This window comes from Stegostoma tigrinum, chromosome 20 (genome assembly GCF_030684315.1).
Source record: "Stegostoma tigrinum isolate sSteTig4 chromosome 20, sSteTig4.hap1, whole genome shotgun sequence".
NCBI lineage: Eukaryota > Metazoa > Chordata > Chondrichthyes > Orectolobiformes > Stegostomatidae > Stegostoma > Stegostoma tigrinum.
Window position 1 is genome coordinate 50,076,914 of NC_081373.1, and position 25,739 is coordinate 50,102,652.

The 25,739-nt window shown below is 42.2% G+C and overlaps 1 protein-coding gene across 2 annotated transcripts; it reads left to right on the plus strand.

Annotated features, from left to right (window-relative positions):
- The first annotated feature begins 809 nt into the window (after positions 1–809).
- Positions 810–25,739, plus strand: tfam (transcription factor A, mitochondrial). 2 transcript variants are annotated; one of them, XM_048551014.2, is made up of 7 exons: positions 810–1,027; positions 7,317–7,450; positions 8,331–8,401; positions 10,634–10,783; positions 14,378–14,470; positions 17,438–17,494; positions 25,026–25,739. In XM_048551014.2, exons 1-7 carry the CDS (start codon positions 945–947, stop codon positions 25,254–25,256), a joined length of 819 nt encoding a protein of 272 aa, XP_048406971.1. In that variant the 5' UTR covers positions 810–944; the 3' UTR covers positions 25,257–25,739. The 2 variants fall into 2 exon arrangements, with proteins under 2 accessions (XP_048406971.1, XP_048406970.1); XM_048551013.2 differs by having other exon boundaries at positions 817–1,027; positions 14,375–14,470.

A 25,739-nucleotide genomic window follows, 5' to 3' on the forward strand; every position in this document is an offset into this window, starting at 1 on the left:
ACTGGGTGACTAGAACTGACACAGTATTCCACGAAGAGGCCTCAACCTCAACGTGACATCCCCACTCCCATACTCAAAGGGCTGAGCAATGAAGACAAGCGTGCTAAATGCCTTTTCTGGCCACCCTGTCTATAATGTGATCCAAACTTCAAAAGAATTATGAACCTGAACCCCTACCTCCCTCTGCTCTGCTACTACACTATTGTACATAACGTTTGGTCTGATCTGGGTCAGACAAGGATTTCAACCCATATTGGAAAGTTTGGGACATTCCTTCATTACAGTACGATGACCAATGCCGTTCAAACTTCATGAAGTAATTGAAAATGGGCGTCCTTACTTCTAAGTTTTGACTTCAAATTCCACACCAGTTCCTTCCCGTAAACACAACAGAACACTCCTCTATTTCACAATATAATAATAGAAAACAAAGAACTACAGATACTGGAGATCCGAAACAAGAAAGAAAAACAGAAACTGCTGGAGAAACTCGGCAGGTCTGTGGCGAGAGAACTCAGTAAGCATCCAGTGACCCTTCTCCAGAAGTGTGTTTCACGATGTTTTCTTTCTTTTACAAATGCTTGAAAGTAGATTAATAAATCAGGTAATTATGTAGAGCCAAAAAGAAAATTAGTTTTGGGGAGCAATGTGACATTGTAATTTCGCTGAAAAGCTGCAATTTTCGAGGAAATCTTGACGTTAAAATCACGCTTGAGGGTGGGCAAGAAAATGGGAGACTTATTTTTGCTGTCACAGAGTAGAATTCTCACAGTTCTAAAGCGTGCGGGGTTTTTTTCAGGTTGAATTTGCCTGAGGTGGACGGAACTCCTCCTTGTTGCCTCGCACCCAGTCAACGTTCCGCTGCAAACGGTGTTACCACCCACCCGTCCACCGGACCCAGAATCCCTCGGCCGTGCGCGGGGCAGTGACGACCGAGTAACGGGATGGCGAGCGTCGTGACTGTGGGCACTGCTTTGCTAGGTCGGACGCTGGGAGGACTGTTCAACTGCAGGCCGTGGCCTGCGAGGTGAGTGTGGGCCGGGAGGGAGAAAACGGCGCGAGAACCGGGGGCATTGCGGCCCCGGGCCCGGGCTCCATTCGCTGCAACATTGTAGCGCTGTAACACTATGGCTGGTAACAATGTTGCAAAGCGGAACCTGATCCTAATGTAACCATCAGTGAACGGACTGAGAGCGATTCAGGCCAGGGAGCTCGAATGGTCTACACCTTCGCCATCAGTTCCGCCTTCCTCCCCACAAATGTTCCACCAGCCCCCTCTACATTTTCTACCCGTCGTTGTTCCCGCACTCAATCTCCTTCGTCTTATAATTATCATTATTTCCCTCAAAATAAGCCCGTATCACATTCTCCTTGCTCCCCTTCAAAGAACACAATTCTCTCTGCCTCCTCCTTCACAATACATAACCGATTCCACTGGGAAAAGAATATATAACCTTTTCCTCCTTCCCGCGCCCACACTCCCGCCAAGATAAAGAGACACATTACCCTCACCACCTTGCCCAAACAAAACTACCCCTGTCGACTAGGAGATAACACGGTGTGAAGCCGGATGAACACCGCAGGCCGAGCAGGAAAGCTGACGTTTCGGGCCTAAACCCTTCTTGCGAAAAATATCCCCTATCCGGTAGGATTGCTGTTGAAATTAAAATCCCTTTCCTCTTTCGTTCACGATGCGTTTCATTGGCCCTGAACACGTCGAAAGATGGGATAAAAGCTTCAAGTTGCTGCATTTGAATCAGGAACCGCAGTGCATTGAAAAGCTCTTGGCTTCTGATGTAAATATATGAAGGTGGTTTCAATTGTGATTCTTAAAAATGTATTCTGAATAGTAACGCTGATTTATTTAATTTAGGGAAATGTTAGTACTACAGTGTTCAAGACAAGTCCACGGCTGAAAAGTTGACCCTCACATTGTGTAATTATGTTGTTTCTTTTAAATCTGTCCGGTTGGACCACTTTTCCCCTATGAAGGGGAGGCACGTGTTGGAGTTGCAAAGCCTTTCATGAAGAGGCACTTCTAATAATATAATTTGATGGGTTTGGGAATGCCACAAACAACTATAATTACAAACTAATATACTACGCTTTTTTGAGTGTTCCCAAGCTTTGGTTTGGATGAGGCCTAGAAACTAGGAGAACATATGACTGCAGAAGGGGAGAAAATCATCCATGTTTTGGTGAAATAAATTCACACATCCCAGTCTATTGCCTGACATAAACAAGACCTTTACAGTAGCTGGTGCTGAATGTGACTAATAGTGTCAATCACATGGACCTCTACTTCTGTTTTGGGGTTTGGATTCAATGATTCCATTCATTTCATTTTTCTTTAAATTGGAAAATAAATGGAGGCGTTGATTGTCTTTACAGCGGAACAGGTTTTTGTCGTGCAGTAGTAATGCTTTTGCCTCTGCACCAGAAAGTCTGGGTTCAAATCCCACTTGCCCTAGAGAAGTGTTGTTATGTCTGAACAGAGTGGTTAAAGAAAAATATTTTTGTACTGTAGGTTTGTGTCAGATATCCTTATCCGTTCTGAAAGCAAAAAAATACTCTCAATACCAACCTCAGGAACAATCTTTTATCTAAAACAACCTGTGGTTTTCCTTGGAGAAAGTAAGAATTGCTGAAGCTGGAGTCAGATAACACAGTGTGGAGCTGGAGGAACACAGCAGGTCAGGCAGCATCAGAGGAGCAGGAAAGCTGACGTTTCCAATCGGGACCCTTCTTCAGAAATGGGGCGGGGGAAGGGAGCTTTGGAATAAATTGAGAGGAGGGTGGGGCTGTGGAGGGTAGGTGGGATGGTGATAGGTGAGTGCAGGTAGACAGTGGTGGGGATTGTTCAGTGAGGTTGGAGGAGTGGATAGGTGCAGAGAAGATGGACAGGTTGTGTCAGGTCAAGGAGGCGGGATGAGAGGGCGGATTGGTCGTGGGATGAGGCTGGGGAGTGGGGAGAAACGAGTGAAGATCACGTTGAGACTATTGGGTTGTAGGCACCCAAGATGGAACATGAGGTGCTGCTTATCCAGTTTTCAGGTGGCATTGTTGTGATACTGGAGGAGGCCCAGGATGGACATGTTGTCCAGGGAGTTGGAGGAGGAATTGAAGTGACTCGTGACTGGAAGGTGTTGTCACTTGTTGCGAGCAGTGCACAGGTGCTCTAAAAAGCAGTCTCTGAGCCTCCACTTGGTCTTACCAATGTAGAAGAGGCCACAGCGGGTACAGCATACCACATTAGCGATGTGCAGGTTAACATCTGTCTGATGTGGAAGATTTTTTTGGGTCCTTGGATCGAGGTGAGGGGCAGGTATAAGGGCAAGTGTAGCACTTCCTGCGGTTTCAGGGAAAGGTGCCGGGGAGAGGTGGTGGGGCTAATAGGGAGTGTGGAGCGGATGAGGGAGTCGCAGAGAGCGTGGTTCCTATGGAAGGCAGATAGGGGTGGGGAGGGAAATTTATCCTTGGTTGTGGGGTCAGATTGCAGGTGGCGGAAGTGGCAGAGAATGATGCATTGAATCCGAAGGTTAGTGGAGTGATATGTGAGGTCAAGGGGTATTCTGTCTTTGTTTTTGTTGTGGGGTGGGGATATGAGGGCATAGGTGCGGGAAATACAAGAGGTGCAGTTGAGAGCATTTTTGACCACTGAAGGGGGGATGATGTAGTCCTTGAAATCAGAGGACATCTGGGATGTTCAGGAGTGGAACGGCCTGTTTTGGGAGCAGGTGTGGTGGAGGTGGAGGAATTGGGAGTAGGGGATCGCATTCTTGCAGGAAGTTGGGTGAGAGGACGTGTAGTCTAGGTAGCTGTGGAAGTCAGTGGGCTTGAAATAGATGTTGGTTTTGAGGCAGTCACCAGAGATGGAGACAGAGAGGTTCAGAAAGGAGAGAGAGGTGTCAGAGATGATCCACATGAACTTGCTGTTGGGTGAAAGTTGTTAGTAAAGTTGAACCGTTAAAACTCCTCATGAGAGCACGAGGCGGCGCCAATACAGTCATCAATGCAGTGGAGGAAGAGGTGGGGAATGGGGCCAGTATAGGTGCAGAAAGGGTACCGTTCCACGTATCCTGTGAAGAGGCAGGCATAGCTTGGGCTATGGGGTTCCCATGGCTGCCCCCTTTGTCTTTAGGAAGTGGGAGGGGGAGGAGAAGGAGAAGTTGTTAATGGTGAGGATGAGTTCGATTAAGGGTGTTGGTGGAGGGGGAATGGTCAGGCCTGCAGGAGAGAAAGAAGCGGAGGGCTTTTAGACCATCTGCATGGGGAATGCAAGTATGTAGGGACTGGATGTCCATGGTGAAGATGAGGTGTTGAGGACCCGGGAATCAGAAGTTTTGGAGGAGGTGGAAGGCATGGGTGGTGTCATGGACGTAGGTGTGGATTTCCTGGACCAAGGGGGAGAAAATGGAATCGAGATAAGTTTGGTGGGGCAAGAGCAGGCAGAGACAATGGGTTGACCAGGGCAGGTTTATGGGTTTTGGGAAGGAGACGGAAATGGGTGGCGCGGGGTTGGGTAACAATGAGCTTGCGGGTTTCATTTGCGTTTATGTCTTTTGCCATCATCAATATTTTGCACCTCAAAGGGCTGCAGTTTGAATGCTTATCATTAGAAGAAGGGGTCATTCACTCTCTTTCTACCTGAGTCTAGAATTGAACTAGAAGTTGTCTGGTGGCATCTAGTGTTTATTCACAGCATTGCATTTTTCAAAAATTGTTTCTTTAAAGCAAAAAATAAATACTTTGTTCAAATGACTACTGCCAGTTTATTGACAAGAAGACAATGACACCCATCAGTGTGAAGTGAGCTAATCCGATAAAACAGGACTTACAGTCACAAGTACTTCTGATGACGACTGCATGTCTTAACGTACTTTATAGCCAACTGAATATTTTTTGAAGTGTAATCATTATTGTCAATCCAAGAAGCTCGGTAGCCAGCTCCCCCAAACAGCAATATGATGATAACCTGAAAATATGTTCTGTCATTTTCATTGCAGAATAAATATTGTCATGGATGCTAGAGATGATTCCAGCAAGAGACTACTTTTTTTTTCTTTAGACTATGAACTGACACCGTAGTTGACTGCTATATAACCAAAAATATCAGGAGAGTTTTGCGACTAGAGAGTGCTGCGTATTTTTGAATTGTGCAGAACAATGTTTTGGAAGTGGTAAGGGCGATATTTGAGACTGGGTGGCAAGGAGAGTCTTTTGAGATGAGGATCTGCTACCTGACGACTGCCCTCTGGGTGAGCTGCAAAAGTGGCAGGGTTGCGGAGGAGAGGAAAACATCCAGAACCTGCAAACTGAAAGCATCCATCTGGCTCTCTGTCCATGTGGGATAAAGACGGAAAACCAAGAAACTTTAGACATCTAGGTCCACCCAATCAGTTAGAGTCAAAAATGCCCATTACACTGCAGACTATATGCAATAGTACTAGAAATCAAAGTAAAACTGAGAGAGACCATTTAATCCTTAAAATCTGGACTTTTGTTCTTTGGAATTTGCATACACTGTCTATATATTTTTTTCCATCCATAGTACCCATGTCAAACTGTCTGTCTTTAGCATGATTGAGTGTGCGTATTTTTGGAGAGGTATATTTCAAGTTGCATTGTAGCCAATTAGAATTTTTTTTTGCCTTCTGTTAATTAAAGCTGAGAGTTGCAATACATCTTTTCTCTCATTCATGATGAAACCTTTTGCCCTGAATAGCCGTCAGTCAGGCAAATTGGTCACTTTGCTGGTCTAACTGGGATGGTTCACATTTTGAGACAGCGTCTGGAACACAATTGAAGTAGTAACATTTCCCAAGGCTTCTTTGAAATGGTTTTATCGGACCTTTATTTATTTGTTCAAGGGAGATATGGCCTCAGTTTAAAGTGTCAACAGAGCGACAGCATCTCCACCAATGTTCTGTTATGTGGACTGTCAGCTTTGGTTTTCTTATATATGCCCTGGGGCAGTTCTTAAACCAAGATCTTTGGTCTATGCCTTCTGATAGGAAGGTGGTCGTCACAGCAGACTGGACAGGAATAGCATATCGGGAAGATGCTGAAGTTCCTAACACATCTGACTGTACAGGAATTGCTTGGGAAGTCTAAACTTCTGGCATCCAGAAATGTCTGAAAATGTCCTCAGCTCTGAGTTAGAGTTGGAAACTTCAGATGGTTTCCACTTACTTACCAGAATAGTTGCCCAAAAATAGTTAGAGGGATTAAAACCCATTTTAGTTACTGAGTAGGTATAATATTGAGCCTCCAATTACTAACACTGACATCCCCGTGACTGGCTACCACACCTGCATCCCTCCATGTCCTGTCCACAGTCCCGTGCTCCACACCGACACTGACACACCAACACCCATCTTGATCCGACAATGCTGCCCCTCCATCCTTGACCCAATCTGACTACTACATACCCTCCAAATAAATAAACATTAAATATTAATATCTCATTAAAAATTACAATTTTTGAATATTTAATTGACAGAGGAATTGGTTTCAGGTTATCTGTACTACAAGTCCAGACTCTGAATTGCCAAACCAGCCATGTAACCACAACAATACAGGGACCGAGTTTTAAACATTTTGAATGTGTTTACTTAAGGGATGACCCTCATTGGCATGAGCATTTGTTGTCCCTCACTCTAAAGGTGATAGCAAGTTGCATTCTTTGAACTGCTGAGGTCTGTGTAGTGAAGATTTCTCAACAGTGTTCACTATGCAGTCCTATGATTTTTGAATCAATGGTAATGTGTTACTCAATCTCAATAGAGTATGATTTAGAGATGGCTGAGTTTCTGAACACTTATCCTTCTCAGGACGCGCTGTCAATAAAGCTTTTGGAGGGCAGCAGTGTGTTTGTTGTAGAGGGACTGAATATGTTTAAGGTCATGAATCGGGTGCCAGTCAAGCTGACTACGTTGTCCTGGATGGTGTTGAGCTGTTGAATGTTGTCAATATTGGATTGCAAGCACCAATTAGTCAAATATTTTTGTCTTAAAACACCTTAGACAGAATGTTTTGCTTAATGAGCTACTTGTCTTGGCCTCTTCTGGCAAACATTTGACAAATCACATTGAGCTCCCCTTGCTGTGGCTCTTGCTCGGTGTCGGTTTCCCCACCCTTGCTTTTCTTTCTCTCTCGCACCCACGTTTTTCTCTCTCTCTTAATTTTAGGTTGTGCTCAATTGATTTCTTTGCAATATGTAAAACTTCTTGCATGTTTTGCGTCTTTCATTTTTCTGCTGGTTTTACATTGCAGTTTAATGGGAATTGTAATGGGATGTCTTTTATTTTGTACAGTTGCAGCAGCGTATGTGCAGCCATAAGAAGATTGTCATTGGATAATACCCCCTCAGCCCCTCCAAAACGGCCCCTCAATGCTTACCTGCACTACTTGGTGGAACAACAACAGATTATTTTTAAACAAAGTCCAGGTAAAATGTAAATGTAAATCATTTTAGTAAGATATGATGTAGTGAGTTTCACCATTGAGACTGTGCTCCTGTGACTGTTTTATTGTGCAAGATTTTATTTCTGTGTCCTGTTTCTGAATCCTCTTACTGGCAGCATTGGAAGGTTTTGATGAAAAGATTCTGTTTTATATCTCCATCTTATTATTTTGTTTTAAACATCATGACATGGCCAGTATTTGTGTCTTAATCAACAACACTTACGTTTTTAAAACAAAAAGTGATCTGATAATTATCATACTGGGATCTTGCTGTGTGTGAATTGAAATCTGTGTTTATCAGGTAACTATAGTGACTTTGCTTCAAAAGTGTTTTAATGGATTTGAAGTTGTGAAGTTGTTGAGCTGCATGCCCTTTCCTTTCATTTTGTTAATTGTCATCATTTCTATATGTTGGTGTTACAGTTGAAGCCTTATCCTTGTAATGGTATTTGAGCAAGAGTAGCCAGTCAGTATCTTTGGAGTTGTTATGGATTCTTCTATCATTGGATGATTCTGACATGTGTAGTAGAATTCGGATCAGTGCATTGGGTGGCTTTTCATTCACTCTGGTCTAGTGAACAGTGAACCATCAATATATTGTAATATGGAGAGGCAATGGTCTAGTGGTATTATCGCTAGACTGTTGACCCAGAAACTCAGCTAATGCTCTGGGAACCAGTGTTCAAGTTCCGCGACGGCAGGTGGTGAAATTTGAGTTCGATAAATAAAGATCTGGAAATAAGGGTCTAACTTTGAGATTGCACGAGTAGAGGAAGATCTGCTTTAACATTGCCTAGCAATTACTAGCTAATACCACACAGTTTTTCCATTTCTCCCTGTATAATGGATATTGCTCTTTACAGATATAAAGGTGTCTGAAAAGACTAAGCAGATTGCTCAGGCCTGGAGAGCGTTAACGCCAGATCAGAAAAAAGTAAGTGCTTTTCCTTTGGTGCTCTGGAACAACTTGCAAAATGAAATGGCCCAAAAGCCACATGTACCTGAAATTTGTCGTCATTATTTTAAAAAAACTGAAAGAACTGCAGATGCTGTAAATCAGGAACAAAACAGAAGTGGCCGGAACAGCTAAGTGGGTCCGACAGCGTCTGTGAAGAAAATTCAGAATTAACATTTTGGTTCTAGTGACCATTCCTCAGAACTGATGGTAGCTAGGAAAATGTGGCTTTATATGCAGAAGGTACAGAGAAGGGTGTAAGGAGTAAACAATAGATGGGGGTAGAGCCCAAAGAAAGAGAAGAATAGTCGGACAAACAAAGGAGTGGATAACAATCAGACTAAGACGATGAATAGCTGTTAATGGGGACTGTTAGTGATTTACAATAGGTAGTGTGTAATGGCAGGCTAAGGGGCCTAGGACTTGGGAAAGCTTGGGCCCTAAAATTATTGAACTCGATATTGAGTTCACAGGGCTGTAGGGTCCCCAGGTGGAAAATGAGGTGGTGTTCTTTCAGCTTGTGCTGAGCTTTGCTGGATCACTGCAGTAAGCCAGAGTCAGAAATGTTGACCAGGGAACAGGGTGGTGTGTTAAAGAGGCAGGCAACAGATAGCTCAGGATCTCTTTTGCAAGCAGAACACTGGTGTTTTGCAAAGCGGTCACACAGTCTATGTTTCGTTTCCCCAGTGCAAAAGAGACCACATTGTGAATAGTGAATGCAGTAGACTCAATTGTGGGAAGTGCAAGTAAAGTGCTGCTTCACCTGGAAGGTATATTTGGGCCCTTGGATACTGGGGAGGGAGGACAGAAATGGGCAGGTGTTACACCTTTAGTGGTTGTAGGGTAAGGTGCCATGGGGCTGTGGAGGGGGTTGTTGGGAGTGAAGGAAAAGTAGATCAGGGTGCCCAGAAGGGAACAGTCCCTGCAGAATGCAGACAGGGCCATTAACCCTTTCTGACCCATCTCCCGCACTTCTGTTCTCACCCCCAACTTCCCTCCTGCCGCAGCGATAGCGTTCCCCTTGTCCTTACCTACCATCCCACCAGCATCCACATCCAGAAGATCATCAGGCATCATTTCCACTACCCAAAACAAAGTTGCTGGAAAAGCTCAGCAGGTCTGGCAGCATCTGTGGAGGAGAAAACAGAGTTAACATTTCTGGTCCGGTGACCCTTCCTCAGAACCATTTCCATTACCTGCAATGAGATGCTATTGCGAGGCACATATTCCTCTCCCCTTCCTTGTCCGCCTTCTGCAGGTACAGTTCCCTCCAGGACACTCTGGTCCACTCTTCCTTCACTCTCAACACCCTCTCCACAGCCCCGCAGCACTTTCCCATGCAACTGCCGAAGGTGTAACAGCTGCCCATTTAACTCCTCCCTCCCCAGTATCCAATGGTCCAAACATATCTTCCAGGTGAAGCAGCACTTTATCAGCCCTTCCCACAATCTTAGTCTACTGTATTCGCTGCTCACAATGTGGTCTCCTGTACATTGGGGAAACAAAGCATAGACACTGTAACCGCTTTGCAGAACACCAGCGTTCTGCTTGCAAAAAAGACCCTGAGTTTCCAGTTGCCTGCCACTTTAACACACCACCCTGTTCCCTGGCCAACATCTCTGTCTCGGGCTTGTTGCAGTGTTCCTGGTGAAGGTCAATGCAAGTTGAAAGACCAACACCTCATTTTCCGCTTGGGGATCCTGAAGCCCTTCAGACTCAATATCAAGTTCAATAATTTTAGGGCTTGAACTCTCCCATGTCCTAGCCCCCTGCCCCATACATCAGGCCTTGTTATCATGATCCACTGTTAATCACTAACAGTCCCCATTAACAGTTATTCACCCTCCTAGCCAGATTGTTATGAACTCCTTTGTCTGTTCAACTGTTCTTCTCTCTGTTTGGGCTCTATCCCTACCTATTGTTTAATCCTTATGCCCTATGTTCTGCATATAAACCGACATTTTCCTCACTATCATCAGTTCTGAGGAAGGGACACCAGACCTGAAATGTTAACTCTAATTTCTCTTCACAGATACTGTTGTATTTGCTGAGGTTTTCCAGTAAGTTCTGTTTTTGTTTTTAAAAATATCCTTTTTGCTCTTTGCTGCTGTTCATTTCTTTGTTTTTTTTTAGAAAAAGGACCTTGTGTGTTTTGTTTACCTGGGAGCAATTGGAGGAACTGAGAACATAATTGTCTTTTTATTTTTGCAGCCGTATGAACTAGCAGCAAATGATGCCAAATTGAAATATAAAGTGGAGCTGGCAGCCTTCAAAGCTAACCTCACACCAGCTCAACTGGCCAGCTTGAAAGAAGAGAGGAGACAGAAACTGGCCAAACGGAGAACAATGAGGAAAAAACGAGTAAGTTCAGCATCGCCAATATGTCTTACTGTGCCCATAAATTATCCTGGGTAGCACTGCAATAGCAGTGTACCGTACATTGCTGTAAACAGCTTTGTCTCCATGCACCTTACTTGGAGTACAGTGCATAGTTCTGTTCACTGCTCTGCAGTAAAGGGCTTGGAAGGACTGGAGAAAGTCGAAAAGATTTACAATGATACTGGAACTTGGAAATTATCTATCAGGAATGTTTGAACAAGCTGATGTTTTCTTCAGAAGAGAGAATTAGGAGAAGGCATGGTGAAGGTGTGTAAAGTTATGAATGAGTTGGGCAGCGTGAATGCAGAGAATGTTCTACTGCAGAGGAATTGAATACGTGTGGATATATCTTTCTTTTCTACCTTCTTCTTAAGATTCTGTACCTAGGTACTGGTACCTAAGAGTGGCAACATTGTACTCTTGTCATTGTACTCGTGTACATTTGTAGCTGAGTACACGTGACAAAGTCAAAATCAAAATATGGCGCAAACTATTTGGCTCCCCATTACTGCTCTCCGTTCAATAAGATTGTGGCTGATCTGTTTCTATTTCCACATTCTGCACCCCCCCCACCCCATTAAACCTATCATTCCCTTGCCTAACTAGTTCTGCCTATAAAAATATTAATGACCCTGCCTGCGATGCCTTCTGAGGCAGTGTTTCAAAGCTACCTGGCCTCTGAGGGAAAGTATTTCCAATCATCTTCATCCTAAAAAGGCACACCTTAATTTTAAATTTGCTCCCTCTAGTTGTGGACTTTCCCGCACAAGGGAGCATCCTTTCCAGATTCACCTCGTCAAGGGCATTCAAGATTGCTGCTCACCTCTGGCTATTCTAAACTCCAGTGGATTGATGCCCAGCCTCCTTGAGCTTTCCGCCTAGGGCAACCCATTCATTCCCAATATCAGTCTAGTAGACCAGGGTGGTACGAGCCATCAATACTGGACGGTCACTAATAATTCCTACAGGGAAATGAAGAGAAGCTTCTTCATTCTCAGAGCATGTTTAGAATGTAGAAGGTGCTGAAACAGTTAATTTGGACATTTTTGCAAGGGCTCTGGAAGAGGACATGGGAGAAAAGGGAATAGAAAGGTTGATACGAAGCATTTGGAAAGGCAAGAGGCTTCTGTGGATTATGACTGATTTTGTGGGGCTAAATGTCCTGCTGTATGTTCTCTGCAATGTATCCTTTTGGGCAATAAAATACTCGGGAGTACGTTAAATTACTCCACTACCACACATTAAATCAGCAAAACACAGCGGCCATAAGTTACCTAGGGAGTGCTAAAAAAGGATGTATGCTGAAACACGATTTAGATGCTCCTTGGGAGTATCACATTAGCAATGTACACTAATAAGACTATAAAACAACCTTCAGCCATACTAAATCAGTACTGTATAGTAATGGACCGTAAAATACGGTGTGGTAACATATTTTTCAATAAAATGGTTGTGCTGTTTGTATTGAAACACAATTGAAACTTGAGTGGAATGTTGTCATGTTCTGTCACTTTTACAGTGTTGTTCATGTTAATTAGCCTTCATTCATTACCATCAGTCTGAAATTCTGAAGAAACATACTGGAGCTTGTGTTAATGGCTTCCCGCCTGAAGTAATTATTGTCAGCCCAGTTGTGATGATGAGTGCCAGGTTCTGCTTAAAAAGATACCTGGCATTTTTCCAGTTAATTTATTGAATGGTTTGTTCTTTGCAAAAACCTGTATTAATTGGATATAAACCACTTCAAGTGCTAATGATAAAATCTGAGAGTGCATTGTTAGATTCGGAAGCTGTGGAGTTTGACTCATGTAAGATGTTAAATTCATTGTCAAATATGTAGGTGTTAAATAACTATCTTTAGAACCAATGTTACTTGAAATACTAGTACAGTTTGATGTATTGGATGCCTTATTGTACATTTCTTATTTATAAGAAATTTTTGAAGTAAAGTCTTATGGAAAAATTTGTTGTTTCATTGTTAGAGTGCCCAGTTGCCAGTTATAGGGAGACTAGAGCCAAGTCCTAGTCTTTATCCATACCTGAGAATATGGGAACTGCAGATGCCGGAGAATCCAAGATAACAACGTGTAGAGCTGGATGAACACAGCAGGCCAAGCAGCATCTTAGGAGCACACAAGCTGACGTTCCTTTTCTGATGAAGGGTCTAGGCCCAAAACATCAACTTGTATGCTCCTAAGGTGCTGTTTGGCCTGCTGTGTTTATCCATACCTACTTTGTTAGCCAATAATTGGGTTAGATTCGATAATTTTGGTCTTGTTTGAGAGAAGCGGCATAGAAACAGCATATCTTCCTTGGCAAATAACCTATATCAAAGGCATTGTTTTACCGAAAGAAAATACTTCCTTTTTAAATTGTAGGCAAAAATGTAGATGTAAGATATTTAATTGGAGACATCAAGTTTTCTCAGATGTACACTTTCCCTCCATGTTCTTCTTGTACCATCTATGATTTTTATTGATCTTGTGTTTTTCCCTTGTTGTATCTGTTTGGTAATTCCTATTGTTGGGGTCTTTACTAAAATTTTATTTTTGTTCCGTAGCGTCACTTCAATCTACTGCATTGTAATATCTGCTGTTTCTCTCTGCGCAGTCATGTTCCTCCCTGCCTCTATGTCTTACCTTTTTCTTACAGCCTGCTTCCATTCCATTCTCTTCGTTTCCCTGTCTCTGCATCTGTTTTGGTGATGCAAATTTCAATAATTTCAAATTCTGATACGTTTTCCTTTTTGACTCAACTCCGGGACCCTCCACCACAGTGGGCAAGGCCCTCAGCCACATCCATTCAATTTCACACGCTGTTGTTTCCATCTCTTCCACCCCCACCCCAAAAAACATTAGTGGTGTTTCCCTTGTGTTTCATCCTATCGGTCTGTATGATTCCTAGCACCTCCAGCATAGTGCCATCACTGCGTACGTTTTCCATTCCCCACTCGCTGCTACTATTCTGAAGACGCCACTCTTAAAAAACACCCATTCTTTAGTCAGCCCTAGAACCTCCCTTCCTGTTGGCACCTGTCTGCACAAACACAGAAAATTCAACACCCGCCTTCTCACCAGTCAAGACTCCGGAGTGAAATAAGGGTTTACTTCAATTTTAGTATACCGTTTTAGCTGCACAGAATATTGTCTCCTCCACATTGGAGACACTAAAGCAGTCAGGGTGACCACTTTGCAGATCATCTCCTTTGCAGTACGCAGGTGTGATTCCATGTTTCAAGTTGTCTGTCATAGAGCTGTAGAGATGCCGTTATCTCTCCTGTTGTCCACCTGATCACAGACCTGCCATTTAGTGCTTTGATTGAAAAACTGGCTACTTACCGTAGTGCAAGCAGACACCCCTGTATACAGTGTAGCAGTGACCATGTGTACTTCATCCCTCTATTCACTCTGAAGGCAGATATTGTGTGCTTACAGCTGGGTGCTGACCAATACAGTGAAGAATGTTTTTGACCTGTTTCAATGTATCGGCACGAATGTGCATAGTTGTTTTTACATTAAACCTGTTTAAAATGGTATTTAAGAACTGATACTCACTTTTAATTTTTTTTTGAAGAAGCTCACCGTTTTGGGGAAGCCTAAGCGACCTCGAACAGCCTTCAATATCTTCATGGCCGAAAACTTTGATGAAGCCAAAGGGGCAACTTCACAGGTAAAAATGACACAGCAATAATTGTAATACTGGTGAGCCCTAAATAATTATTTTAAACACTATTCTTACGTGAGAGGTAGTGGCCTAGTGGTATTATCACTGGGCTGTTAATCCTGACATCAAGAGAATACTTTGGCTACCAGGGTTCGAATCCCGCCACGGCAGTTGGTGGAAATTAGATTCAATAAACATCTGGAATGAAGAGTCTAATGATGACCATGAATTCATTGTTGATTTTTAGGAAGCAACTTATGGCCACTGTATTTTGCTGATTTAATGTGTGGTAGTGGAGTAATTTAACGTACTCCCGAGTATTTTATTGCCCAAAAGGATACATTGCAGAGAACATACAGCAGGACATTTAGCCATTCTTACTTGTCGTGGACTCTCAGCAATGTGGTTGACTCTTAGCTACCCACCAGAATTAGTAATAAATGCTGCCATAGCCAATGATGCCCTCATCCCATGAGTGAATTTTTAAAAAAAGTGCACCCCACTCTCTCTGTCCCTCCAGTTGATAAGATAAAAATGTTGTGCTGTTTTCATTGCTTTATCACCACCTCTTTAAAGCTGTATATAACTCTCTAAAGGCATACCAATTTAGTTATTCTATAGAGCTGTCCTAAGAAGCTGTGGACTTTGGCCTTGATCTACATAAATGTACGATGATCTTGAACAAAATGGTGCAAAATAAGTAGTCTGAGAAAAGATCTATCGGTGAAAGTGATTCCATTCAATTCTGAGAATTTGATAAGATGGTGGGAGTGGTAACACAAGACAACCTTTAGAATTAATTTTCAAACAAACTCCTTTGAAGTTCAAGCTAGTGAGATGTATGAAAGTGATTGTTATGCCAAGTCCTGGGTTTGTTATGGCAGTAGGTCTCAGCTCCATGGACTGAAATATACATTTCTAATTTCAAGAATATATCTAAAACTTGAGGTCAATCTACTCTCTTCTTAGGTGTCATATTGTAGAGTTTTCTTCTTTATATGTTGGCTCTTATCATCTCCTCCATTTAGATTAACTTGTTAAACTTTGAGCACCAGATTTTGCTAAACCTGTTTCTTTCAGGTTTGGATATCAACAACATCACCTTTTTTTTAACACTGCATTTCATTTCATGCAGAAAGACTCCTTAACTCCTATGTTGGTGCTTGAATAATCAAGGCAACTCTTGCATCTAATGATGAATCCTTCAATAACAATCACCTTAAGGAGACACATGGCACTTATTTTCTATGAGCAAGTCTCCATTATTTGTTGGGAATCTGACTTGCTTGTGAGGTGCTGAACTCATTTACTTTTGAATTTTAAATAATAATAAATAAAATTGGCTTTCTTTTGGGCCACAAGGTATTGCTTATTTCGCTGAGACCTGATATCCGTGGGCATCTGACTTTGTCACCTTCCATCCATACAATTCTCAAGTCTAATTTGAGTACAGCCATTGGTTTTAAGTGTTCGCAGGTGAAAGAGAGCTCCCAAAACGCTTTGATTTAAACCTTTCAGGGTTTTTTGTCAATTAGTATATTTTTAAAATGCCATTCCTCAAAAGTCACATTGGAGAAATTTCATGCTCTAATCATACACTTAAAAGACTTCTCGTATCGATTGTTGGAACAGAAGGATAATACAGTGTAGGTGGTATTCATGTGTGGGTGAAGGAAGGTCATGCATTCTGAAACCTGATTCTCAACATGTTTGTTATTGCTGTCCCATTAGGGAGAAAACTTGTCCTCCTTTTCTAAATATTTTCTCAGTCTAGTTCAAGTAAGACAGAGTAACTTTTATGCTGATCAATTCAACACCAATCTAACAAGGATTGGAATACAGTCACTTCAGCGCCGCCGCGCTCCCCCCCCCAAAAAAAAAAATTTATTTAGCAACTGACTATGCACTCTATCAGGAACGGGTGACTTCTTCCTTAGTTTGAGCATAGTTAGGCTTTCTCCTGGTAGGTTTCAAATTTTGCAAATGTTAAAGTAGACCAGGGGACCCTGTTCTAATTTCCAAATCACTATCTGTGACAATGACACAACTGCAGGGAGGGGTACTTTAGTACAAAAATGTAATTGACATTGTAGGTGGTGTGGAATCTTATGCAGGAGCACCATTTAGAAGTGTGTGATATAAAAGTTTCAGTTGGACAGCCGAGGCAGCGTAGAGCAGTCTGTCTGTCAATGATCTCAACAGGGCCATCTTTGAGGTTCTACAGGTGACCTTTGGTGAAATAGGACCAGGATCCCCATTCGAAATAGCCACTGAATGGTGCCCTTTCCTGTTGAGGAACCTTCTGGTATCACCTGGAATCCCAGACGAATGATGGCCAGCAAGGCTAGTAGTTGTGGGAACATACACTAGCAAAATGACAATCAGACCAGTACTGGCCAGGAGCAGAAGGTGGACTAATGAAGGACACTTATTGTGACATTCATTTGGTTAGTCAATGTGCTGTGCTATGCCAGATGATCCTTTCTGGAAAACAGTTAGAAGAAGATACAAAACCAGTAGACCACAAAGTAAGAAGGAGAAGCTCACCCTGATTGGTGTACCAGGTCTGCTCAGAAACCCATGACTATTGTGTAAAAGACATGATACCTACCTAGGACCCATAATGTTTTCCAGTTAGGCTCCTGTCATTCATAATGCAGTTATAACAAATAGCTCTCCAGAAGTTTTATAGAGACAGTTAGTTATTTTCAAGGTGATAGCGGTTCCATGGATTACTGGATTTAATTTGATGGTTAGCTTACAGATATTTCCATGTGGTATGTAAATTGAATGAAATTGAACAACAGGGAGACTTCTGAAGTTAGTAACTCCATTCTGAAACTTTTCAGTGTTAATTGCTGGGGGTAGTGTACGTATTCTTCTGTGCTGTCATGTTCTGTTTGTCTTGAAAACATATGTGGAAAATGTTCTCACGCTCTGATAAGTAAATTAGGATTTTATGATTTGTTTTAGGCAAAGCTGAAAAACCTACAGGATGAGTGGCATCGGCAGTCTGAAACACAGAAGCAAGTAGGTGTCACTTCAAATTGCATTTCAGACTAATTTACTGCCGAAGTGATTCGTTCACTTTTAGTCCATTAATAAAGTTTGTGGCCCAGATCTTTGAGTCAGTGATGTGTTTCCTGTTGACTGTGATGTAAACAGCTTGCTTTTCATTTGATTTTTGAACCTTTGCACCTTCTTGTGTGAATCTATTTCCTATCCAGGAATGAATAGGATTGGGAGATTGACCTGCAGCCACGCCCATTAAGGTCTGCTATCAGTTCAACGACTGGCGCTGCTTTTAAAATGCACCTGTCTAACCCTGGAAGTGTAAAGCTTGAGTTACCACATCCCTCTCTGACCCATCCCCCCCCCCCCCCCCCCCCGCCACTCCCACCCCTATTCAGCTTCCACCTCCGTCAAGTCCTCATGATGTTCACCCTCTTCTTCACCCCGGCTCGCAAAATTCCTAACAATGCCGATTCTTCCAACGTTTACCTGACCCTGGGAGTGGGGTGGAGGGATTCAGGCGAGTGAGCGAACGTTGTTGGGATCGGGCGATTGCGATCGTTGTCGGAGTGGGCTGGGCTGGAGTGAGCCAGGACGGGCGAGATGTTGGAGAGTGAGAAGATTGCCGGGGTTTGTGGAAGCTTTGTCGCTCCATTTGATTCACATCAAGCTGTGACCCTGGGCAGCTTTTACACTTACCTGGACAAACTCTAAGTTAATCTGTCTTTAAATAAAAAAGCCAAGGTATGCATAATGCAGCGGCCCAACTCTCTATACTTGTGATTGTCTGACGCCGCTGTTCTGGGAAATCGTGTAGCAGACAATGCAAGATAAGACTGCCAATCAGAATGTGAACTACCCTGTGCAAGACATGTGGTTGTATGTACATTGAGACTTCCTCAGGGTGCCAAGGGGCATCAGTGACTAAAGTTGAAACATTTGATCTTCATCCTATTGGAAGATTTAGGCTGGTGTTTGCGCTGCAGCATCATTTGTGATCTGTTTTTAGCTTTATGCTGCATTTTTCTGTTTGTTTTCTTCCCCCTTTATATCTTAATTAATTAGAGAAAAGGAACTATGAGTTAGACCATGGCCTTTTCACATCTGGAACCTGGATTGGAATCTAGAGCTGCCCGGTGGGATCAGAGTCTCCTTTCTGATGTCTGTGAGGCTTTGGTGTGAAGTGAGTCTGTAGAGTTTCCATCCCCTGTGCAGTAACCAGGGACCTTCAGCATGAAACCAACTAACCATGTATCACAAGCTAACAGTCATTGAGATTGTCTTAAGGATATAATAAATAGGAACTGGATTGGAATAGTTCCCTTATGGCAGCTTTGCCATTAAGTAACATCATGATAGACGTTTGACTTTAATTCCACACTTCTGCTCATCTTGATCCTCCTGTTCCCTTAGAATCTGAAAATCGATCAATTTCATTCTTGAAAATAGTCAGTGACTGAGCATCCACAGCTCCCGAGGGAGACCTTCGGATTAAGAGTGAAACAGTGTGCCTGAAATAGGAAATGTTCTACTTCTCCAATTTCAGCCCAAAATATCGATAAATCAGAAACACAAGTAGGTGTTTATTAGATATTAATATCAGCATATTAGGTTTATGAGTGTCTTTGGTCATGGGCATTCAGAATTACTAGAAGAAAAACCTTAAATTCATTAACCAGCTACTCACAATCAGTGAAGTTGCCTTCCATGACGGCAGAATTGAACAGTGAGTGCTCGATGCTCATGCGGTATAGCAGACAAAAGCCTGCAGCCAATAAGTTGTATCCTAATGAGCGGTGACCAAATGTGTTATGTTCAAAGCCCAGAGGGTGGTTTCAATTAATATTTATCTGCACAAAAGTGTGCATGCCCTTCTACACAGTGAGGACTCGATTTCAATAGAGATCATTTGTTGAAGCAAGTGTTTGGTCATGGTGTTAGGTTGGCAGTCATTACAAAGTCAAGCTTTTGAAATTTTGGAGGATGTGGTGTAGAAAGAGGAGTCCAGATGGAAGGGAACAGATCAATCATTTGATTTTTCTGAATTGACTTCTATGATCAGGCATTGAGAGCAGTCTGGGGGCATGGCATTATTTTGTAGTGAATCCAAATCATCATCTACCACCCATCCAAGCCCCTCCAAAGTTATCTAAAATAGTGTATTTGTTTGTGATGTATAAGTAAAGTGAGAAACATTGTCCGAGTCAATCACATTTTTTTCAGGACGCCAAAGCTTTTAATTGCTGTGGAAGAAACAAACTATTCAGCAACAAAGTATTTAGACAAGTGCTGTTGTTTTGGGAGCATGATTATATTTCATTTAATTACTTTGGATTCAGCCTCAAGATGGAGTCCAAGTGTTTCATCAAAAGAAAGTGTGTCCAGTTCAGAGCTCTGAGCTTTTAATCTCAAATTAAATCACAATTTGAGATTGCTGAAATACAAGAGGTATTTGTTATTGTATCTTTAGCAGCCATATAAATAGAGTTGTTTTTTCACTGTTGTCAGGTGTCTTTATGTCTATCCAAAATTTGGAAACCTCAGCTCATCAATGTCCAGTCAAAATTATTAAAGTTTGTACACCCAACTACTGAGGAAGAATAATTTGGTTGTCAAAGATGACATTGAAATTATAAGGATCACATTTGGGTTACAATTGGCAACTGTCGGCACAAACGATGTGATGATTAAGAATTCCAGAGGCAAGAACTGGTTAACAACTTTTAAAAGAATTCAGATTTTTTTTTTGTGTGGAAGAATAAGTCAGACTAGTTCATGTGTTGTGTAAGGCTGATCACCATAATGTGTGGCATTTTGCTGTATTGCTTCTATCCATAGCCTTGAATGTTATGACATTTCAAGTGCTCGTCTGGATACCTTTTTAAAGGTTGTACAGTTTCTTGTGCCAACGACCCACCCAGGCAGAGCATTCCAGATTACCACCACCCTCTGAGTGTAAAAAATATTTTTCTTCAAATCCCCTGTCAACCTCCTGCCTCTGATCTTAAAATTATGCCTCCTTGTTATTTAATTCTTCTTTCTATCCGCCCTGTCCATGCCCCTCATAAGCTTAAACAGTTTATTCAAGTACGCCCTCAGCTTTCTCTGCTCTTTCGAAAACAACCTGAGCTTATCCAGCATCTCTCTTTTTATAGCTGAAATGTCCCATCACCGGCAACATCCTAGTGAATCGCCTCTGCAGCTCCTCCAATGCAATCACATCTTTCCTACAATGCAGTGACCAGAACTGCACAAAGCTCTCTAGCTATGACCAAGAGTTATATAACACTCCAGCATAACCACCTTGCTCTTTAACTTATGCCATAACTAAGACAAGTGTCCCTTATGCCTCCTTAGTTCCCCTGTTAATCTGTCCTGCCACCTGTTTAGGGAGGATTTCTGAGCTTCCTAGTGTTCTGTCATTCATTATGTACTCCCTTTGTCTTGTTACTTCTTCCAAAGTGCAGTACCTCATACATTCTTCCTCACCATCAACTACTCAAACCAATCTTCATGTCATCTACAAACTTATTTCCCCAAATTTTCTCCTATATCGCAAATATATTGGAATATATATCAAACAACAAAGGAAACAGCACTCATCACTGTGATGCGCTACTGCACACTGTCCTCTGGTTTCTCAAACAGTCTTTTACCGCCATTCTGTGTCTCCTACCATTCAGCCATGCCAACTGTGACTTTTATTTCTGAATGTCTGAAACAATGGGGTTCAATACAATTACCAATGATTGAGTAACCTAGGTCAGTTGGTTTCCCTTGGTGTTGCATCCTTCTGTTTGTTTCACACTGAGATTTTACACTACAGCGTCCGGAAATATTACGGCACAGAGAGAGGTCGTTAGGGACTGCTTACTTGTGTACATTGTTCGGTAGAGTTATCCTGAGCCTAATCTCATGCCCCTACTACTTTTCCCCAAAGCACTGTAGCTGTTCCCTTGAAAAAATGTCCAAATCTCTCTGGAATGTTGCTACTGAATCTGTTCTCCCTACCCTATTCAGGCTGCAACATGATCTTTAAAAGGGAAATGGTTCCTCTTGTCGCTAGTTCTCTTTCCAATCATCTTAATCTTAAGTGTGTTCTCTGGTTACTGATCCATCTGGCACTGGGAAAAGTCTCCTTATTCTGCTTTTTCAAAAAAGTCATGATTTTGTATGCCTGTATTCAGTCTCTTCTTAACCTTCACTGCTCAAAGCAAAACACCAGCTTCTCCAGTCTGTCCACATAAGTGATACCACAACGGGGAGTAGATTTTTTTTCATTCACTGTGACCCATCTAGTTTAGTTAATCCATTAAAGTTTCTCTCAAGGAGAAAGGAAGTGAGCACCCATTGATTAAAAGCCCGTTGTGTTCAGCCATTGAAGGCTCTGTGTGCAAACCTGAATCTGTCATTGATGACCATTTCAGGGTATAAATCTGAAGCGCCCCAGGAACAATCTCGCTGTAAGAAAGCTCCCAAAAAAGTTAAAGCATTATGCTGCTAAAACTGAATCCATTTGGATGTTTTCTGCTTCAGTCAGATGATTTAGTCCGTTTATTTGCTTACAAATGGATTTAATTGCTGCTGAAGTAATATCTGGACAACTTTTCAGTGCCTCCTCCGATTGATTAGTTATATATCCTGAAGTGTACACTTTCATTCAAGCACTGTAGTTATAAAAACAGGTCAGGGACTGGAAATTCTGGTTTTGAAGCTACAAAGCTTGTCCACCGATTACAGGGTACAGGTTAGGAGTGTGGTGAAACACTTCTCATTTACCTGGGTGAGTGCAGTTCTGAGTATCTAAAAAGGAAGAGAGTAGCTAAAGTGAATGGGACTGCACCTCCCAGTCATGAACCATTTTAACTCCCCCCTCCCATTTCTCATGTCCATCTTGAGCCTCCTGCAATGCCACAACGATGCCACCCAAAGGTTGCAGGAACAGCAACTCATATTCCACTTGAAAACTCTGTGGCCCAATGGTATCTATGTGGACTTCACAAGCTTCAAAATCTCTCCTCCCCCTACTGCATCCTAAAACCAGCCCAGCTTGTCCCCACCTCCCTCCTTCCTCCCACCTATCCCCTCTTCCCACCTCAAGCCTCTCCTACCTACTAACTTCATCCCGCCCCCTTAACCTGTCCGTTCTCCCTGGACTGACCTATCTTCTCCATAACTCTCCACCTGCACTCACCTTTACTGGCTCCATCCCCGCCTCTTTGACCTGTCTGTCTCCTCTCCACCATTCTTCTCCTATGTCCATCTTCTATCTGCCTCCCCCTCTCTCCCTAATTATTTCAGAACCCCCTTCCCCTCCCCCATTTCTGAAGAAGGATCTAGGCTAGAAACATCGGCCTTCCTGCTCCTCTGCTGCTTGACCTGCTGTGTTCATCCAGCTCTACACCTTGTTATCTCAGATTCTCCAGCATCAGCAGTTCCTACTAACTGTCAAGAAAAGATTGATGAGTTGATATTACAGAGCACAGAAATGGCAGCGATATTATTTTGTCTTAGTTTCAATGGACTCTACCACGAAAACTAACTTGACAGTAACAGGTCATACAGAGGTTATAGAAAAGAAAGACATAAAATAATTGCTATCACTAGGGAAAACATGAGGAAGCAATTGGGATTAAAGGCAGACAAGTCCCCAGGGCTTGATGACCTACATCCTAGTATCTTAAAGAAAGAGACAGTGGACGCATTGGTTATAATATTGTAAAATTTCCTTGATTTGGGAAGGGTTCCACTGGATTGGAAAAATGCTAATGTAATTTCCTTCCTCCAGAAAGGGAGGGAGGCAGATGGTAGAAAACTATAGACTAGTTCGTTTAAAGTCTGTCATTGAGAAGTTGTTTGAATCCATTATTAAGGAAGTAAGAACGGGACATTTGGAAAGTCAAAATGTAGTCCATCAGTGTCAACATGATTTTATGAGGGATAGGTCGTATTTGACTAATTTTCTAGAGTTCTTTGTCTACTTTGCTTGTCATGTCTTCAATGGTGATCCTGTAGATGTAGTGTAACTGGGCTTCCAGAATGCATCTGATACGGTACTACATATGCAGTTAGTACACAAGGTAAGGTCCTGTGGGATTAAGACTTGTTATAGGCTTGTATAGCATATTGGCTATCCAACAGAAAGCAGAGAGTTGGAATAAAAGGTCTCTTTCAGGTTGGGAAGCTGTAACTACTGTGGTGTCACAGGGTTTGGTCCTTGGAGCCCCAACTATTTATAATTTATATTAATATCTTGGATACAGGGACACAATGTAGCGAAATTTGCAGCTGACATTAAAATAGGTGAGAAATTAGGTTGCAAAGAAGAATTAAGATATCTACAAATGGCAATGAATTGATTAGGTGACTGGGCCGAAATTTGGCAGATGGAGTTAAAATTCAATAGTCCATATTTACCATCGTCGTTAAGTTGTTTAATGGTGGTATTTAGTTCAGTTTAGGCCCCGAGAGTTGAATTACAGCCACTTGAACCAATGTAAAATTGTTTCCATTCATTGTTGGTGAATTCTGTAGGAGTTGAGATGTTGTGTTGAGGTTGTACAGGATGTTGGTGAGGCCTGTTCTGGTGTTCTGTGTCCAATTCTGGTCATCCTGATATCTGACGGATATCACTAAGCTGGAGTGGGTTCAGAAGAGATTTACAAGGATGTTCCCAGGACTGGAAGGTTTGAGTTATAAGGAGAGGCTAGGTTAGTTGTGATTTTTCACTGGAGCACAGAAGGTTGAGACATGACCTCCTGGAGGTATATAAAATCATGAGTATAGATAAGGTGATTGGCAGGTATCCTTTCCCTCGGGTGGGGTATTTCAAGGCCAGGAGGCATATTTTTAAGGTAAGAGGAGAAAGATTTAAAAAAGACATGGGCAATTTTTTTTTAAACACAGTATGGTTCGTGTGTGGAATGAACTTCTAGATGAAGTGATGGATGCAGGTACAGTTACAATGCTTAAAAGTCATTTGGATAAGTACATGAATAAGAAATGTTTGGAGGGATATGAGCTGAGTGCAGGCAGGTGGGACTGGTTTTGTTTAGGATTACGGTCAGCGTGGACAGGTTGGACCAAAGGGTCTGTTTCCATGCTGTATGACTCAATGACTCTAATTCGAAGAGGTAATAAAATGCACCCATTTCACTCACTTCCATGCCGTGCTGATGGGTCAAAATTATTCTTGCCTTTCTTTTTCCTGCACCCTCCTGTATCTGAATAAAATAGAAGGAGACATGAGTGCGGAAGCTGCTTGGTAAAATCTTGTTTTAATATAAGGACCTTTAATGCTTCCATGTTTGAGGGAGTTAAACAATTTATGAAAGCCACGTCAGACAAGTCAATGGTTCTATTTCTGGCAATCCTGACTTCCTTGGAATGTGTGTTTTTTGCAGGAAGGAACAGACTGCACATCTCCACTGGTCTGCGCTAGTGTTTATATCCCTTGTGTGAGCTTCCTCCTGCTTTTCCAAGATAAGTAGTACTTTTTGTTTTTGTCCCCCTATTTGTGGATATCTGACACCAGTTGTTACTTTCCTAGATGTACGCACAACTGGCCGAGGATGACAAAATCCGTTACCAGAACGAAATCAAATTGTGGGAGGAACAAATGATTGAGACGGGACATGAAGACGTTATCCGAGTTAAACAGAAGAGGAGAGTTCAGAAGCTGCTACGAATGAAAGTGAAAGCAAATCAAACGGCAGCTAAAACTACCAAGCCATCCTCAACATTAAGCACAACCAAGAGCAAAAAGACCTCTGAAGAATAAGGCTATTCTTAAGAGTTCTAATATTTTTATTAACCTTACTGATGTCAGATGTCGAATACTGACTCAGATTCCTGAAATGTCTGGAATTCATTATGGGGGTATCTCCCTGAAATGTTTCACTGAATGTTTGAATTTTTGTACTTTTGATGACGGACAACGACAGCAAACGTAACAGGCTTGTAATTCTAGTTCATTGGTGAGCAGTGATAGCATTTGCAGCCGAAATTGGGCATAGGTGAGCAGCCTGTTGTATGCAGTAGAAGGGATGTAATTTACCAGTCTGTAAATATGCAAGTAATGACTGAGATAATGCTGCCTGAGTCTTGTCTGGTGATTAGGATGACTCTCCTCTGTGCTAGGTCTATATTATAAATTGTTACAACACTTCTGCTTGTCAGTGGAAATAATGGATCAGTACACTTATCAGCTGAAGGATTTTTCCGCCTAATTGTGGTATGTAAATAAATGTCAAATTTTCATAAA